Below are 19,969 nucleotides of genomic sequence, written 5' to 3'. Positions count from 1 at the left end.
GAGCTGTTTGGAGAATTAGGGAAGGAACAACATAGAGACCAGGATTTAAATCCAGTTATTGAACAGTCGAAGGGAGGACATGAGGTGGAAGGCTATTTCTCGCACAAGTAGCAGTTGTGTTACTGTACTAAGTACAATGACAGGTTAAAGATTTATGTCCTGCAAAAACTGGTGCCTGCCATTTTCACTTACTTCCGTCAATCCTTGTGCTGAGAGCATTTGGGTGTGCACAAGATCAAAACTGAAATAAAGGCGGATACAGATGTAAAGAAAGAGCTTTTATGTTCCACCAGGCAATTTAAGCCAATGGATACATTATTCATAGATCATCTCAGTCTGTTTCCATGCACTAAGGATGGTAATCAATATGTGTTTGTCATTATAGATGCATTTACTAGATTTGTGTGGTTGTTACCAAGTAAAAGTACCATGATTGATTACAACTTCCAGCAGCCCAAATTATTGATTTCTAGCATCAGTGTGCCTTTATGCAAATAAAAATAGTTATGTGGCCAGATATGCCATGCAGGGATAGCAGTTTTAAGCACATGCTGGGCAAGCCTTAGGTAACTGGCACTCTGGATGACGGAGGGTGGAGTAAGCCACGTAGTGAGGGCAAGGCGCATGCTAGTTGTGTGCTTGAAGCATGGCAAGTGCTGTAGCATTGTGTATTTGATGGATTGGCAGCCCAGATGTTGCTGTTTAGTCAGTGGATGGTGAGAAGTGCATCACATCAGAATTAGTGCCTCAACTGCTGCTGAATTTGGTGAGATTGGCATTTGGAATTTGAACTGAATCATTCACCTCCACTGGAACAATAATTCATCTGTCTGTGATCGAATCCAGTCACAAGCCGGGCCATCCTCTAAATTTAGCTATTTTTGGTTGGCAAGTCTCAGGAGCATATTTCCCATTTCTTTTGGGACACATCATATTGGATGTAGCACTGAAAAGTGGATTGGGCTTATCATTAGCTGTAGTGTCATGAAATTGTACCCTGGCAGTGTTCTGCAAATTTCCATGTTGCATGTGGCTAATGGGATGCCTTTCTATTGGATGCTTTCCGGTCTGACAAATCATATTGAATTATGTGCATGGTATTCTAGAGAAGTGATGTCAGCTTCAGGGCACTTCATAATTGTGAATATATGTTTTCAGGTTCCACCGGCTGAAATTTACACGTAAGGGGGTGAATAAATTTCTGTGATCACAAAGCTATGTTAAATCATATTGTTACAAAATGTCTCATGTTGAAGAGGCAGGGTGAACGTAAAGTTGGTTAAGACTGGTAGTGATAATTTGTCATTTGCAGTGATTGTTCTTAGCTTGGGAATGTAGTAAAGTGACCCACTTACTGATGTGTCTGATACTGATGAAAGGTTGATTTGTGTGCAACTGCATCAGCACATGTTATGCTTCTGTAAATTGTAGTTAAATTTTGTTATAGGTTTTTCTGATAACTACCCTAACACTGTTTTTATGATAATCGGATTGATTATTCACATGTCAGTATCCCTATAGCCAGTTATGGTTAAATAATGTGAAAGTTAATTTGAACTTCAGCTTAATTGTTTTAAAAAGAATACTTTGGAATATTATAATTTTTTTAAGTTATTGTTTTTAATGTTTAAAGAAAAGAAAACTTGGGCAATCTAGAGCTTCAATGATTATTCTAAATACCTTGGATGATTTTAATTTTTTTAGATTATTGGTTACAGCATTTAAGGAAAAGGAAATTTTGGGTAATTCAGATTTTCAGTAATTATCTTTAAATATTTTGAATTATATTAAGTTTTTTTAACAGGTTATTGGTTCTGATGCTTTAAAAAAAGGAAACTTGTGAAGTTAAGAACTTCAGTCAACATTCTTATAAATTTGCATGATTGTAATGTTTTAAGGATTATTTGTTTTATGTTTAAGAAAAAGAAAGTACAATTTTTCTGTATACCTGTAAATGCCTGTGTAAACTAAGAAAACCAATAAATTTTCTGCTTGTGCGCTCAGCCACTTATCACACCAGAATCATTGTGTTCTAGCTTGACCAGCTCCAAAGGTTACCTTTCCCTTTCAAAACTTTAAGAGAGGGTCCCAAAAACATTTCCTCTCTCACAACCTCTAAATCCACAGTGGCCATGCTACTTACCCAGCTGCTGCTGGGGTAAGCAGTCAACCTTACTTAGCTCACATGTGAATTGACAAATGCCAATTACAATTAAGTACATTGAAATATTACTGTTTCTGTGAGTGTTCTTGTTTGTTACTGAACAGGAAAACTACACTCTTAAGAAGCTCTTAACATTATTTGTCATTGTTGGATTTTGCAGTTAGTTGCTAGAAGCATATTGTTATAAAATATGGCTCAGAACCAAAGGCCACACAAATACTTGGTTCTGGTAATTTGATCCAGACCTACATGGTACACTATAACATATCTGGACTGTATAGTCATTAGGCAACAGATATGAACACAATTTCCTAGTATTATATTTTGCAAGATTATTTATGTCCTAATGGATTGACAATAAATTTGGAACATGCCTCTTTATTTTTGAGTTCATGTCCAATCTACCAGTGGATGAGGCTTACATACCACACAAAAAAGTTACATAGAACTGAAGCATACAGAAGTACCATTTATTTTTTGCAACACATCAACATCCACAAACGACCACTGATAACATTGTGAGTAACTTCTAAGACACCCCGTGTACCAGAGGAAACACACCCTAAAATCGGTTGATGAGTTAATTATTCCCACAACCTCATTATGCAAAGAACATGGAATGTGAGGAAAATAAAACACTATTTTCTGGCCAGCTCTTGTGCAGATTGCTGACCATGGGGCAGCTACTGCACGTGGCAGTGAAATGGCTGCTGGCTGATGGAGGAAGTTGCAACTAGGTGATGTCTGCACAGATGTCTCCATGCATGGTAAGGCTTGCAGTATTGGCATGATGTCCTGTAGGAGGAGGACCCACACTGGTTTGACCCACACAAGAGAGACCTTTGCAGTTTTGCCGATGCAAGATCTCATTGGTGTGATCTCCTTATTGCAACACTGGAAAGGGACCAACATTCAGTGGGTGGAGTGTAATTTGAGGAGATATGTGTGGAGCATAATGCAAGTACATCCACCCACAGTGTACTGAACAAAATTGGGGCATCTGCCATGATGCGAAGCAGGTGGGTGATGGATCTTGGCTATGTTGTCTTGGAGCTGTTGAACCACCTGTGGCAGTTCTGCTGCAGGTGGCAGCAGTGCAGGTGTGAGACAGTCTGCCAGAATGGGTAACAGTTCACCAAACACAATTTCTGTTACTGATGCTCCAATGTCCAGCTAGTGCACTGTGAGGAGGCCTAAAAAGACCAAGGGACCCATATCTCCCTGTGGCACATGACAGCTGCCTTTAGGAACTGCGTCACGTTTCTACTATCCATTATTGGTGGGATGGTAACTTACCATATGATGATGCTGTATGCTACACATGTTGGACAGTTCTTCGAACAAAAGAGATCTGAATTGCTGGCCCTCATCTGTAGTGTGCGGAAAGGATAAATGAGTTTTGCAATCCAGGTGGCAACAAATGTCTTTGCTGTTGTCTCAGCAGAAATGTCCTCAATGGGTATAGCTTCCATCCATTGTGTACAGCTGAACACCACTGTGAAAAGATATCTGTAGCTATCACAGATTTGGATGTTCAAATCCTGGCAGACACTGTTTAAACTGTCCAATGTCAGTGAGCGCATTTTATCCCAGTCTGCCTTTATAGCAACGAATACAATAACATGCCCATATACAGACATCTTTTTTAATCAATGACCACAAAACAGTGGTCATATTTGTTCCAGGATGCCTCAGAGTGTGAACATTGTCAAAAGAAACTTTTTGGAGTTTTGGTGAAATGCAGGAAATCGGCTTCTGCTAAGAGTTGTTGCATGACAGTGTTAACTTGGTGCCAGGCACTGGGATTTGGGTAATGTGCAGTCTTGGGGAAAGTTCAGCCACTAAATGCTGTAGCTGCAGTCTGTAGCAGTCTGAGTGGTGGAGAGTTAAGCAATCAGTCACGATGTTTCTTGCTCCTTTTATGTGGCACACATCTTCAGTTTGTGCTTGGTGTACATTGTCGCAGCGTGACCTTCGCACTAGGAAATAATTAAAAGTTTCATAAACTGTGAAACTGCAAGCAGTACTCTGTTATATGCTCTCTCTCACACTGTTCTGCTGGTTGTAACTTTTTGAAAAAAAATTAACATACACCATTGCTGGTTGATTTGTTGATGTAGGGCTGCACTTATTGCTGTTTGGTTACTGTATTTGACTACTGACAGGGGCATAGATGGCCATGGATGAGCAAGGAGCACTGCACTCTAGTTAGACACACTTGAAGAATGCAGAAAGCTTTTTCCATCTGTTGGATCCACTTGAGAGATTGCTGACCTGTGATGAAGTGTCCTGAAATCACACCTGTAAGTGGTGTTTGTGTAGCCCCCATTGCCAGGAAGTGTCAGTGATATAAACAGACCATTGTCAGGAAACATCATTATTGCTTGTAGTCTAGTGGCTTCAGAAAGGCTTGTAGAGCTGCTGTCTTCTCCGGTAATAGATAATTGTCATCTGCTGAAACCATTACTTCTGCTTTGTTTATGACAAACTTCTCTTCATTCCGTACTATACAGTAGTTATATAGCTGCTGACACACATGCTGCACATGTATTTCATGTAATTGGGAGTTTAATGACAACACTAGAATCTCATCAAGAAATGTGAAGCAAAATGGAAGCTCCTTTAACACTTCATCCACAAAATGTTGCCCAGTCCTTGTTGCATTTTTGAGACCTAATGGCATAAATAAAAATTCAAACAGGTCAAAGAGTGTAATTATTGCTATCTTCAAGATGTCATGAGGTGCCACATCTATTTTGTTGAACTCTCTGCAACAATTTGTGATGTTGAAAACTTTTCTGGTGGCAAATGCTCACCTGAAATCTTGGACGTTCAGAAAAGTGCACCTGCCTGGGACTGTCCTGTCACATAAAGTATGGTAATCACTACAGGGGCATCACGATCAGTCTTTTATGTGAACTAGGTGCAAAGGTGAAGACCACAGGCACTCAGAACAATGAATATCCCAGCTTGGAGCATTCTGTTTCGTGCTCTAGGAAAATTCTGCCAGCATTCTTCAAAATGGCTTTTACAGTTGTGGTACCAATATGATGCACAGTGTTGTGCTTTACACCACTATGCTCTGTTGGTATTGGTACATCAGTCAGAGACTACTTCTGTAGGTTGTCATAAGCATTGGTGTTGTCTATCCTCCTTATTGTGCCATAGGCAGGATACCCTTGTATGCCAATTACTATGCTGTAGAATATTCCATTAATACATAATGAGCAATGAAGCTGATGCTTAATATTGGCTTGGCAACACCTTAATACAAATGTCCATGTGAAAGGGGTACCAAGTCCTAAGTCAATAATCAGTACGTTGTGGCTATAGATGAGTTGTTAATGCTTTCAAGCATGAATGTTCATCTAGCTTATAGTCAGATGTGCACTGAGCTGTAAGCATGCAATCAGGAAGCCAAGCCTGTATGCCTGTCTGATACATACAACAGCTGCAATGTGGTGGGGTATGCTGGCAGCTGTAGCATTTGTGGAGTTGTTTGAATGTCATACTGCTGCCATGGCCATACCAACTGTTTCAATGTGGCTTGTTAACTGCTGTGTGATGATGATCTGCCTGTTGTTTATCTTGTGTCCATGGCTGGCGTCACTTTTTGTTCAAATTGTGATCCATCTTGCTGATTCCAGATCACTATGATTATTTGGGTAAGTACAGGGTTTTATGCATTTTGATGACTGTTGACTGAAATTCCTGTGGTATCAGCAAACATTAATAAAGTTGTTTCCAGATTGCTGGTAATCTTGGTAGTGAACTGACTGCAGATCAGAAGATTGCATGTTCATACCATGTCTGGGTTGCCACTTACATAACTAAGGTTTACGCAACATGTAAAACAACATACACAGAAATTAAATGTACAGAATTATCTTTTATTTATTACAGTGCAAATACACATCTGTAAATGAACACAGATATCTCACCAATGACAGTAACTTCAAAGATACTTCTTGTAGCAGAACTAACAGACACTACAGATCGTTGCTGGGCTAGTTATCCCCACATATTAATAGCATATGTATGATCATATATATATGTACATTCACATTTGAAAATGGAAAACAATGGTGAATAAAGCATCTAATTCAAGCAATATACAGCCTTAGTGAAACAAAAAAAACATTTTAAATCAATGTTTGATGGCTGTGAATCCACGCACAGGATCTTTTGTAGCCCAACACCGTTTAACTATCATAAAGCAGCAATATGTAGAAAAAAGGACATTAGGCAACAAAATGTATCACAACTATAAATTTGCTCCCAAGTGACAGGTTTAGAGAACAATGAAATTCTTTTTTTGAAGTGTGCCAAAACGTTTAGGCTATTGTAATGTTTTCTCTTACAGGGACTATTCTTAACTGCCATAAGTCTCTATAAAATGCCACAATAGTTTTACCTGATTTTTACAGCAATATGTGACACAATCTTTGGCACTGGTCCATAGTTGTAATAGTGGAGGCCTGTGAAAACTCCAACAGCTGCAATTGAAGTTTGTAAAGGAACTGGATATGCTGCTCTTCTTAACTTATTCTGTAAATTGAAGATATATTTTGTTAACTGTGAAGAGCTTTATATTATCACAACCATAATTAATTAGTGCACCAGCAACAGCTCAAGAAAAGGAGATACAAAGCACGCATTTCCCACTGAGAAGACATTCAGATTCAACTATACTGACTGAGACACAAAGCAAAATACAATGAATGTAAGTGACCATTCAGAAAATATGTTTCTGACAGTCTTATGCATCAACAGCTGAAAAATCAAAAAAATAAAATTCAGTCTTAAAATATTGTATAGAGATTTCATGATACTGCTATAAGAATAAGAAAACTATTTTATAATTTTTAATCTTACAAATGGACAAATTGTGTATTTGTTATATTTAAATAATAACGAGATTCAGTTGTAATTTGAATGAAATTGTGCTAAGCACATTGTTTTTAAACTGCCTGTAGACCTCGTTCCAAGACACATCTACGACAAAAGATATTTAGAGTATCAAGAAACTACTGAACCACACCTCTTCCTTGTCATTTTAGTAGAGAGTGGATGAATGAACATGATACAGTTACAATACAATTTACTTAACGAGGAAATATTTGTGCAAGCAGTTGTAAAATGTCTTGTCTCACGAGTGCATAGAAGATATTTTTTAATTATGTGGTGCTTGAACTGCATATGTGACTGATGTCAGCAAAGATTTAAAGTGGTCTATCAATTCCACTGGTATGCTTGTCAGAGTACAGATAACCAAACAACATACTCATAGAATGGAGAATTACTGTGAATTAAACTGGGAGTAATACAATAGTCTCAATTTCTTACTCATTCACTTATACTAAAGCCGTCGGCACACAGACCGTGCTGTCAAACGTCAACATTGAGCATACTAAGGTCAAAGTGCTGCTGAATGCTTAGAAATGATGTGACTTGTGAATACAGTATGTGGGCCCCAATTTGGTATATGCAATCACAACGCACTCCAGCAGCAGTTGCAGGATGTTTCTAGTTCGTAAATCACACTGTTTACTAAAAGGGTGTATGTAAAATTTCCCCATTACCTCTATTAAAATGCACATTTCCTCCATCATCCACGAAAAGGAAAGTACCATGTCCAATCAATAAGGACACAGGCTTATAGAAGTTCCATTACAAACAGTAAGATACAGATTTGCAATACTTCTCCACATAAGATATTCATCATTCCCACATTTTAGTAAAACCCCAAGGTCAGTCTTACTTGATCACTGTTCCTACCCAGTGGCAGAATCTTTGGAACATGTGAATTATGAAGCATAAAAGAAAAAGTAGCAAAATATCTTTATACAAGTAGCAGAAGCTGTCCTCTAGATTAAGCCAATCAAACAAACTCACACCTTGAAGAAAGGTGAACTTATATTTACATAACATCAAATATTATAGTATATACTTATATTAAACTAATAAGAAAGTATCAGAACATAATGAAAACACAAATGTTAGGACAAAAAAAATTGAAAGTTCTTTGATGTGAACCACTGCCCTACATTTCAATCTTTGTGTGGATTAGTGACACTACTCACTATGCTAAAACAACACACTGCCAATAACCAATCACAGCATGTTACCACTAGCTGAAAACTTTAATCACAGATATGTTACCGATTGAAATTTAATTATAACAAATTGCACCATAACAATGGGTTTTGGGTGAATCTTCAAATAGCATACTCTCATACTGCAAGTTACAATAATTCTTTTTCCATGAATATGATGTTTCTCATTATTTTATTGGAATGAATCACACAGCTAACAACAGGTTTTCCAGTGATTCTCAATTTGCTAATGCACAGAAACGGCTTATATATGTAAAGGCTTGAAATGAATGCCAATATGGTACCTCACAACTCTTTGCCGAAGGGAGATGTCGTGCACGTGACATAGGTGGTATTGTGCCAACTCATTGGTGAATGCTCAGACACATGCTCAGAATATCTGGCATGCTAGATATTGCTCTGCATGTTTGGAAAGACTCCCAAATGTGCTGCATGCTATGACGTCAGAAACTCAGCACACTCAACGCTCAACGTTCTGATGCACAGTCCGTGTGCTGACAGCTTAAGGGAGTGAAATTGGGTTAGTAAAATATAGCCAAAATCTGAAGCAATAAATTCTATTTGCAGGAAACATCCAGTCCCCATATTACAGTTTCCTCATCAAGATTGGATAGTGCATCAATGGAAACACATTGCTGATTAGATGAATCATGTTTATTGCTTCTGTAGATCAATGAGTGCATCCAGATATGCTGTCATCCAGGGAATGGATATTCAAAACTTGCACCACACCACAGGTGCAGGCTGGTGGGTGCAGTATTGTACCTTGGGTAATATTCACCTGTGCTTCCACAGGTTTTATCACCGTAATCTAACACAGCATGACAGTTACGTATTACGTGAACATTAGTGTGGACCACCTGCATCCCTTCAAGATTGATGTCTTCACTGATGGTGATGACATCTTCCAGCAGGATAACTGTCCACATCACAAGACAAAAACCATGCTACAGTGGTTTGAGAAGCAGTATAGTTAACTCACACTGATGTCTTAGCAACCAAATGTGCCTGATATGAAACCAATGGAGTGCATCTGGGATGCTACTGGGCACCAGCTCCAAGTGCACTATCCTCTGGCCTGTAATTGCATGACCTATGCAGAGATATCAGGTGCCATATGGATTTGCATGTCATGGACGTGTCATGCAGAATTCCTGCTATGTTGCATTCCAAAAGTGAACTGATACTATTAAGCAGGTTATCATAGTGTTTTGACTCTTCAGTATATTTCTCTCATGTCATATGTGCTGACATTGTGCATTTGTCAATGTTGAGTAATAATATATGGCTAGATAATTAATCTCTCTGATCTCAGAGTCTAACCTGAAACAAGTTCATTTTACACATTACTCTGTCTCTCTTCATCTGGTGCTTTCTTTTTCTTTGGGCTTCTGAGCCACTTGTTTTCCCTTCATTTTGTCACCTCACACTCTTTCCACTGTTAGTGTCTCTTTAGTTATACAGATTCAAAACCGATGGTCTGAAAGTTCAAATTCATTGCTCATGAGACAAATATTTGTTGGGTAATCCACTGTCCGTCTTTTATCCAATACCTACTGTTTTCTTCTCCCTGGACATTTTCAGGCACAAATTTCTTGACTGTACTGTATTACCAGCTCCACAATTTTGTACAGCTAGGATCAAATGGAAACTAGTAATACTCAATATAAAATCATATTCGCAGTTGTACAATGGTTACAGAATAGTATTATAGTATAGTTTTGCTACTATCACATCAGAAAATGAAACAAGTCTGTTGGATTTTGTTCATGCAGATCTCATTTTTACTCCCCAAGTTTTCTGTTCTGAAAACTGATAAACTTATGTTTAAGATAACATGGAATATTAAATATTTATTTAGCCAGGAGGTAAAGAAACCACCAAAAAGAAATAGGTAAACCAAGAATTAACTTGAACTACAGTGCCTCAATAGTTTTCTCTTAATTTTTTCCTAATTTAGAAAATTGGGGACACAATGGAGATGTACAGTCAAATAACACACAGTTAGCAAATAAAGAGGACAAAGGATAAATAAAATTCAAAACTAAATACGTACATCTGTACCCATAGTATCAGTCATACTCAGTTCATCTTTCAACACAACTGTCCAGCATGGTTACTAACCAATTGCATTACAATCTCCTAAACCCAGCTATAAATAACATTTGTGTCATCTGTCAAAAGTATTGTATGATTACTTGCATTAAAGACATTGCATCTTCCAACAAACTATAAAAACCAAAAACATATCTTACAGTAAATGTTCATAACATTTCCAACTATTATTTTATGAAGTTCTCATACTACATAGCTGTGTATAAATAATGAGAAATACAGGTATTAGACATGTACCTATGGCTAGAGCATCTCTACACGTTTTTAACTGATGTTACAGGTGCTCAATATGGGCATCATTTGTAATGTGGCAAATGTCAGTACAACAGTCAAACTCCTGCCACACGCATCCCAACATATTACGGTTGACACCAATAATTGCATCATTATGCTTCCTGCAGCTCTTCCAAATTAAGTGGTCATGGAGGCATGAACACATGTCTTTGACATAATCCCTTAAGAAGAAATCACATGCAGGTAACTAAGGTGACATTGGGGTCACTGAAGAGGAGGAGATTCGTGATGGTTTAGTATGCCCAATCCATCACTGAGGAAGCTCAGCATCAAGGTAATCACAAATGTCTGAAAGAAAATTTTGCAAAATGAAGTCTCCTTTGTCTTGCTGTATTGTGGCATAAGCTGTTGCTGCAACAAAAATTTTTGATCACTTACCCAGTGATATAAAATGTCTGACAGACAGCAAAGTAAAATTTGAAGGCAAACTGAGAAAGTTGCTCCTTAACAATACCCTCTATTCTGTAGAATAATTTCTATTACAGTAATGAGTAAAATGTGTTGAGTAGGAATTACTAACTCACATATCTATATCTTTTTTCTTTTTGTAAAAAACTTCAAAATGTTCAGAATGTAACCATACATACAAATTAATTTGCAATATGAATGGACAATGACTCAGTCTGAATCATTATGACCTATTGTGCCAAATGATCCATGGAACATGTAACTAATGAACTAGTCCATCCAGGTGCATGAAACCAGTCATTTTAAGTCACAAAGAAAAATGGTCTATAAACTTTTGATGAGGACAAGCTACATAAGATGTTAATTTTAGGTGAATCACATGTATGTTTCATAATCTCGTGTGCATATTATTTGACCTAAACATTCACATTATGACAATTCACCTTTCCAACCACATCATAAGTTCTCCCCACTGGAAACTAGCTTCTGTGAAAAGCTTTTTCCTCCAGTAGCTGCTGCAAATCATTGCAAAAGCCAGAATGAAGCTTTTTATAATATGTAGTTAGCACATTTAACAATTGCAGCCAATACAGATTTACACACAGATGTTTCCATAAAAGGTGTCAAACAGTTGAGCGTAGTATCTGCCATTATCTATCTACTCACACATGCCACCAATTTCTTTGGGCACCTCACAAATGATTCCTACACATGTTCCTCAATCTCTGTTAGTTTGTTTTCTTCACACTTGGAGCTTTTACCTTATATTTGGCACAAAATCATCACTGAACCATCACAACATTTACCAAATTCAAGGACACAAAATGCACATATCCCTCCATTATATGTCATCTTCTGACAGTTCCTTGGTGATGTACTCTGCAACTATGCTGTGGCACATATTACAGACCTAAACCTCAAGAGAGTCTCTGCCCACTGATACCTGTCTTTATGTCTTAATTTTTGTGCAGCCTTCTTCTGAAACACCACAGATACTTAAGAGTGCTCCTGCATTATAATGACTTTTTATATCTCAAAAACCTATGAGCATAATCTTGTAGGGTGATGGGCTGGCTAAAATCTGGAGTGGCATACTCTTTTATGTCATGTTATCAGTAGTGGAATGATTTTTTTCTAAGCCCACACTGGAGGTTAATAAGGAACATCTAGGTTTCCAGAATCTAGGTTAGATGGTAGTTCTCACTCCTAGATCTTTTTCACACTGTTAGTAAGAGCATGTTATGATATAAGTACAGGTCTTCTTTGGTTTATGAGGAATTAGTATTGTCCACCTCCACACCCCTATCTATCCTCTTCCCTCTTCCTCCTCTCCCCTCTCTCCCCCTCTCAAAATGTATACTGTCTTGTCTGCCACATTTGATTAAAGACACCAAGGCAGATTTCCTTATTAAAGTACTGGAACATACCAGATCATTACCTCAGTGTATGGAACCTCTTAAAGAGGACACTGTCACTCCTATTTGCACAAATGGCAGCTATACTCATCTTTATTACTACCTCTCTCTGTTATTTTTAGTAATGTTAGATGGCTGGTGCCCATCAAGCTGTGGAAGTAACACCAGGTTAATGTTCTGCCATTGTCCTTATAATGATTCTGGGGATTGTCTGAGACTTTGCCTGAGTATAACACATATCAGAGACATGCTATTTACATTATACATCCTACTTACGTCTTCCCACACTTAAGTGCAATTGATGGTATGCTTAACTCAGTTCATACACTCATGCTATGCACTTATTTTACTCTTCTCATGATTTTCAAGCACCTTTGAAGTGTGGAGAAACTAAAAATCTTCTGAAGATGTCTCTGGATTCCCTCCTCATAACTCAAAATGCTGTACTACAGCTGCATTTACATCCACATACATACTTTTCAATCCACTGTATAGTACCATCATACACTTTTCTATCTGACTTGCAAAATGGAGTGAGAGAGAAATAATTTTCTGTGCACCTCTATATGAGCCTAATCTGTCTTCTTTGGTCCTTACTGTCCTTAGGCAGGATGAACATTGGAGGTAGTGGAATTACTCTGTAGTGGTAAATCCTGGTTCTCTAGACTTTTCCAGTATCAATTTGCAAAAAGATTGCCTTCTTTCATCCAAGTATTCCCATCTAAGTTTGCAGAGCATTTCCATAACACTCTCATACTGACTGACCCTATCTGTAACAAATCCAGCCTCGTAAGAAAACTTGAATTGAATTTTATTTGATCCTGTAAGATTACATTGTGTACAGCGAATGTATGTGTAATATATGACATGTCAAAGTATTACCGTTCATTATCACTTATTTTTCTACACATTTAGCTTGCATTTTAACATCATTGATAATGAATAACATTATATTTAAATTTAATGGCATAAGTAATCTGCAACACTGTAAAAATCTTTTTCAATGAGATAGTCTTTAAATTTCTTTGGAAAGTCCTTGTGAAGTACACTATCTTGCAGGTTTTTATGCAGACTTCTTAGTAGTCTGATACCAGAGTACTGGGGTCCTTTTTCTAGCATTGCCAGTCGGTGGGGTATGCTCCGTACTTCATTCTTCCTTCTTGTATTGTGGGTGTGTACACTAGCATTTGTAATCCAGTCCTCACTACCTTTTGTGATGTACATTATTGTTTTGTATATATACAACGATGAAAAAGTTAAGATACCTCTGAACTGCTCCCATGATTTTGATTAATCTAGTTGGCAGATGTTGTACCACATATCAGTACCACCTTACAAGCATATCACAGCTGGCAATAGAATTATGAGTTTCTGTCCAACATCAATACCAGTCATGCAGAATCTGGCAGATGCAATGGAGCATGCCTGATGATCCACACCTCCAGCACAGCATGTACTACGAGTGCCCTCATCCGCCACAATATAGGATGGTCAGTGGCAGCCACTCAGCCCACTTGCACTTGGAGCCACTATGCTATGACATCTTTGTCCATGATTGTTCTTATGACATTGGTAACTGGAGTCTATTTCTTGCTGCATCATTTGTAAATAGTCTTCATACATCCAAAGAAATACAAGATAAGTAAATCTTCTGTTTGCTGTGTTTCTTGTTCACTAATCTTTTCTGCACCTGTCCAGCTTTTCTACGATGACAGTTGCCCCTCCACTCTGTAGCTCACCTCTCCTTACTGCTGTGTACAAACTCACTCACAACATCTGCCAACAAGTCATTGTACTCATGTGTGGCAGTCTTCAAGTATTCAAGTTTACTTATTCCTGTTCTGTAGTCTTTTTGCTTGGTTTTTGCAGTTCTTGCCTACCTTGTGTTTGCCTTGCTTGTGCTCTTTATATTCTAGGTTCCAAAGTTGCAGCATTTGCACTCCCTTCTTGCTTTCTTCGTGTTACATTGTCTTGCTATTTTTGCTTTTCATTGTTTGTCTTCCATGCACAGCTTAATTCAAAATGGCTATTACACCACAATCGCCTGTGCTGCCTACAGTTGACCTAACCCAGTTTATTCAGTTTCTGAGTCAACAAATGGCACAACTGCTTAAAGTGATGAATCGCTTTATGATGGTGCTGAAGACCTCACACAAGATGCCGGACCCAAGGGCAGCACCGTCGCCTGCACAACCTGCATATGCATCGCCCCTTCATGAGTTTGATGATATGAAGGAAGACTGGGCAGAATACCTTGCACAGTTCAATGCACACATTGCAGCACATCACATACAATGTACCAACAAACATTCTTATTTCTCAGCCACAGTGGGAGTGGTTTCTTTTAGATTGTGCACCAAACTTTTCCCCACACCCTGCTCTGAACTAGTAACATACAAAGATCTGCTGCAGGTGCTTACAAAGTATTATGAGGATAAGTGCCAGTTGCCCCTTACAGATTCTTTAGATCACATAAACAAAAAGGACAGACGTACCATTAGTGGGTGACTGAAGTGCAAGGCCTTACTAGACTGTGTCAATTCAACTTTGACTGTGGCAGATATTACAGTGATATAATGGTTCATGATTCCATCGTGCACAATATAGCTGACTCTCGAATTCAGGAATAAATCCTTAAATACCCAGACCCTCCCTTGCAACAGGTTCTGCAGATTCTAGACTACCAGGATTTCTACAAAAGTGCAGCAGACAGTTTTGAGAAAGTGTCTGTTGTGGTTAAAGAGGATGTGGGTATATTTCAGTGAATCCCCCACCACATAGTTTGTTTATAGATCCACAAACTATTATAAGTGTTTGCAGAAAGATATGGTTGTTGGAGAACACAGCTGAATAAGATGTCTCAGGATAATGTGCAGTCCAAGGTAGAAGTGACACCCACTGTTCTTTGAAGAAGGGTTGCACTCTCCTTGACCCAGTGACCTGACACTGTATTTTTGAAATATGGCATGTGGAATTTCCTGGCAGAGGTACAGGATCTCAGGCTCCATAACCTTCCTGATGTAACACTTGCTGCCCAGATACAACTCCCCTGCAGATTCTGCAGATTCTAGACTACCCGGATTTCTACAAAAGTGCAGCAGACAGTTTTGAGAAAGTGTCTGTTGTGGTTAAAGAGGATGTGGGTATATTTCAGTGAATCCCCCACCACATAGTTTGTTTATAGTCCAAGGTAGAAGTTAAGATTGGTTGTTTTATTTTATCTATTTATTTTGTGTTCTGATGATCCATGTTGTGAATACATCTCAGGATATGGAACACGTCAGTCCCACAAATTTGTTGAGGTAACATTCTATGGTATTCTGTAATAGTACTAATCAGTTTCTTATTAAAGTATCTACACTGGGGTGACAGAAGTCATAGAATACCTCCTAATATAATGATGGACCTTCTTTTGCCCAGCATGGTATGGACTCAATAAGTCGTTGGAAGTACCCCGCAGAATTATTGATCCATCCTGCCTCTATAGTCATCTGTAAATGTGAAAGCACTGCAAATGCAAGTGTTTTTGGACACACTGACCTCTCAATTATGTCACATAAATGTTTGATGGGATTCATGTCAGGCAATCTGACGGCCATGTAATTTGCTCGAACTGTCCAGAATGTTCTTCAAACCAATTGTGAACAGCTGTGGCCCTATGACATGGTGCGATGTCATCCATAAAAATTCCTTTTTTTTTTTAATCTTGAATCCATGAATGGCTGCAAATGGTCTCCAAGTAGCTGAACATAACAATTTCCAGTCAACAATTGGTCCATTCCATGTAAAGACAGCCCACACCATTATGGAGCCACCACCAGCTTGCACAGTGCATTGTTAACAACTTGGGTCCCTGCTTCTTGGGGTCTGCACCACACTCAAACCCTTTCAACAGCTCTTACCAATTGAAATTGGGAATCATCTGATCAGGGCGCTGTTTTTCAGCCATCTACGGTCCAACCGACATGCTTGCAAGCCCAGGAGAGGCACTGCAGGTGAAATGATACTGTTAACAAAGTCACTCATGTCGGTCTTCTGCTGCCATAACCCACTAACATCAAATCTTACCTCACTGTCCTACTGGATACGATTGTCATACATCCCACATTGATTTCTGTGATTCTTTCACACAGTGTTGGATGCCTGTTAGCAGTGACAACTCTACGCAAACGACGCTGCTCTCGATCATTAAGAGGACACTGTCAGCTTCTGCTTTGTCTGTGATGGGAGGTAATACCTGAAATTTGGTATTCTCGGCACACTGTTGACATTGTTGATCTCAGAACACTGAATTCCCTAATGATTGCTGAAATGTAATGTCCCGTGCAACTAGCTCCAACTACAATTCCATGATCAAAGTCTGTTAATGCTTGTTGTGCAGCCATAACCACGTTGCAAAACTTAGCACATGAATCACCTTAGTACAAGTGACAGCTCAACTAATGCACTGCTGTTTTATACCTTGTGTGCATGATACTACTGCCATCTGTGTACATCCATATAGTTATCTCATGACTTTTGTCACCTCAATATATAACTTAGGTTCTGTTACAGAAAAATAAATTTTGCAGATAAATAACACAAGAATCTAATATAGAAAATTAGATATGTTTACAATAATAAATAGACAAAATCACAAATACGGATCTGGGAATGTATCTGAGAGTTACAGGCAGATGGGTACTATTCATTGTGGTTCAGGAACTCTTTTATAGTGTTAAATCACCCCTGCAATGGGCATTGCATTGTCTTTTTGAACAAGAGCTCATCATTTACTAAACACTTAATTTGTGAAGGGATGGCTTTAAAAATATTGTAGCCACTGAAATGGAACCCCTTCTGTTCCGTGTCCAGGTTTGTACGTTCATAGTGGATATCTTTCTTTCTTCTAGTATTATGGCCATGATATACACTATTAGGTTTAAAAAGGACCTTTTTTTCCTTATGAAACTCGTCAGGGACAATATATATTGTGCACTGAATGTGCGGATTTCAATTTCTTTAGAAAGACTTCTGCAATTGGCTCTAGGGTGGACTTGACTCATGGCTGTTTCCTGTGAGTATGGTACTTTTCTAGTAGTGGCTGTTTTCCCTCAAAACATTAATTCATATGCTGCAGTAGCCATGAAAATAACTGCAATAACCAGATTTAATGGGTTCCATAAGAGCAAACCTATGTAAGGCACAAGCTTCAGAATTCAGTCTTTTGCACAGATAGAGGATGTGATCTGACCAGTTTAGTTTACTATCAATATGTAAGCCCAAGTGTTTTGAACTATTCATCCTAGAAATCTACAGGTCATCTAATTTTTCTCCTATTTTTTCATTCTTTAGAGGTTGTCTGAAACTGAATACAGTTTGTTTTACTGTGATTAACAGAAAGACCATGTATATTAAACCAGTTCACAACATCCCTGAGAACATTTTTTAGCCTACACCTAAAGTTTCTCTAATGAAAAATTATCAACAAGTAGCACAGTCTCATCAGCAAAGATGGTGAATTTCCCATATTCTGTTCAAAGTGGTAGAGCATTAATAAAATTAATAAAAAGCAGGGAGCCCAGAACTAAGCCCTGTGGCACTCCACATGTGATGGCACCCCATTCTGATGATATTCAGACATCTTTTCTGCTATCCAATACAACTGTCTGTTTTCCATTCAACATTTGCTATATGAGACAGGATTCATTGTTTGACAAACCCAGCTCCTCAAAGCTGATCATTCTGTCCAAATGCTTTGTTGGCATCAACAAAGTATACTGGTATTTAGTTTCAAGTTTCTATGTCATTTCATCGCTATTCACAAATAAGTTTAGCAAGATATTGACCAGTGCACACATACAAGAGACAGTGTTGCTAGGCCTACACACATATTATTTGTCTGCAATCTTAAGTCACTAATTGATAGTAAATTTTTCTACACATGCTCTGAGTTTGCTCTCACTTGGGCCATTCTTTCTGATATTGTAAAATTTCATAAACATAAAATGGATGTAATGTTTCAAGGAGCTATCTGCACCAAGGGTGAGTCTTGTTTGACCCATATCCTTTATGATGGGGAAGTGTTTCTACATACTGTGTTGTGAAGTTAGCTACAATTTGTGACACATCCATCTGATTTTGAAGTCTTTTCTGTTTCTTTATTGTATACTTCTAAGAAAATGTAACATTGATTATGTCATTATGCTAAAATACGTACTCTCAAAAGAGGTTTTGAATTTCAATTTGAATCATGATGGTAAGATGTAATTTTATTTATTTATGTATGACATTAGGATAAAATGTTTATTTTTATTTATTTTGCCATTTTACCCATTCACTTAAATTTATGCCAGTAAAATACGTGTTTTAATATTACAAGCATCCAGCTGTTTTTAGAAAATAAGTAAACTATTATACATGTAATATACAAAATGTTCACATAATACTGTACTATTTCACTTGACTTGCCATATATTACTAGTACACTACTTGTACAATATGCAATCAACAGGAATGAATGAAAAATCAAATCAAATCAAATCAAATACTCTGCTCCCTAGTTTCAAAACACATACATTTAATTTCATTTAGTGTTCAATATTTTGATATTTGCAGTTTCCTTACAGCCACTATTATACAATGAGGTGACAAGTCATGGAATACCTCCTAGTATCATGTTGGACCTCCTTTTGCCCAGGATAGAGCAGCAACACAACATGATATGGACTAAACAAGTCACTGGAAGACCACAGCAGAAACATTGAGCCATGCTGCCATTGAAGCCATTCATGATTGTGAAACTGTTGCCAGTGTAGGATTTTGTGCATGAACTGACCTCTCAATTGTGTCTCATAAATGCATGATGGGATTCATGTCAGCTGATCTGGGTGGCCACACTATTTGTTTGAATTGTCCAGAATGTTCTTCATACCAATCGTGAACAACTGTGGCCCAGTGATATGGTGCATTGTCATCCATAAGAATTCCATCATTGTTTGGAAATATGAAATCCGTGAATGGCTGCAAATGGTCTCCAAGTAACCGAAAGTAATCAAGAACCCAGTTCAGTCCATGTGAACACAGCCCACACCGTTATGGAGCCACCACCAGATTGCACAGTGCATTGTTGTCAACTAGGGTCCATGGCTTCTTGGGGTCTGCACCACACTCAAACGCTATTATCTGCTCTTACCAACTGAAATATAGACTCATCTGACCAGGGCTCAGTTTTCCAGTCATCTAGGGTCCAACCGACATACTGACAAGCCCAGGACAGGTGCTGTAAGTGATGTCGTGCTGTTAACAAAGGCACTCGCGTCTGTCTTCTGCTGCCATGACCCATTAACACCAAATTTTGCCACACTGTCCTAATAGATACATTTGTCATACATCCCACATTAATTTCTGTGATTATTTCACACAGTGTTGCTTGTGTGTTAGCGCTGACAACTGTCTGTAAGCAACATTGCTCTCAG

The 19,969-nt window shown here is 38.3% G+C and overlaps 1 protein-coding gene across 1 annotated transcript in view; it reads right to left on the bottom strand.

Annotated features, from left to right (window-relative positions):
- Positions 1–19,969, bottom strand: part of LOC124710724 (carnitine O-palmitoyltransferase 1, liver isoform-like) — a 210,599-nt gene that overhangs the window by 111,624 nt on the left and 79,006 nt on the right. The window contains exon 3 of the mRNA XM_047240949.1: positions 6,579–6,712. Coding sequence (XP_047096905.1) covers positions 6,579–6,712 — 134 coding nt within the window. The remainder of the gene's footprint in view (positions 1–6,578; positions 6,713–19,969) is intronic.

Source organism: Schistocerca piceifrons, chromosome 1 (genome assembly GCF_021461385.2).
Source record: "Schistocerca piceifrons isolate TAMUIC-IGC-003096 chromosome 1, iqSchPice1.1, whole genome shotgun sequence".
Lineage (NCBI taxonomy): Eukaryota > Metazoa > Arthropoda > Insecta > Orthoptera > Acrididae > Schistocerca > Schistocerca piceifrons.
Note: the sequence above shows the minus strand (reverse complement) of the source record. Positions and strands in the feature narration are given on the sequence as shown.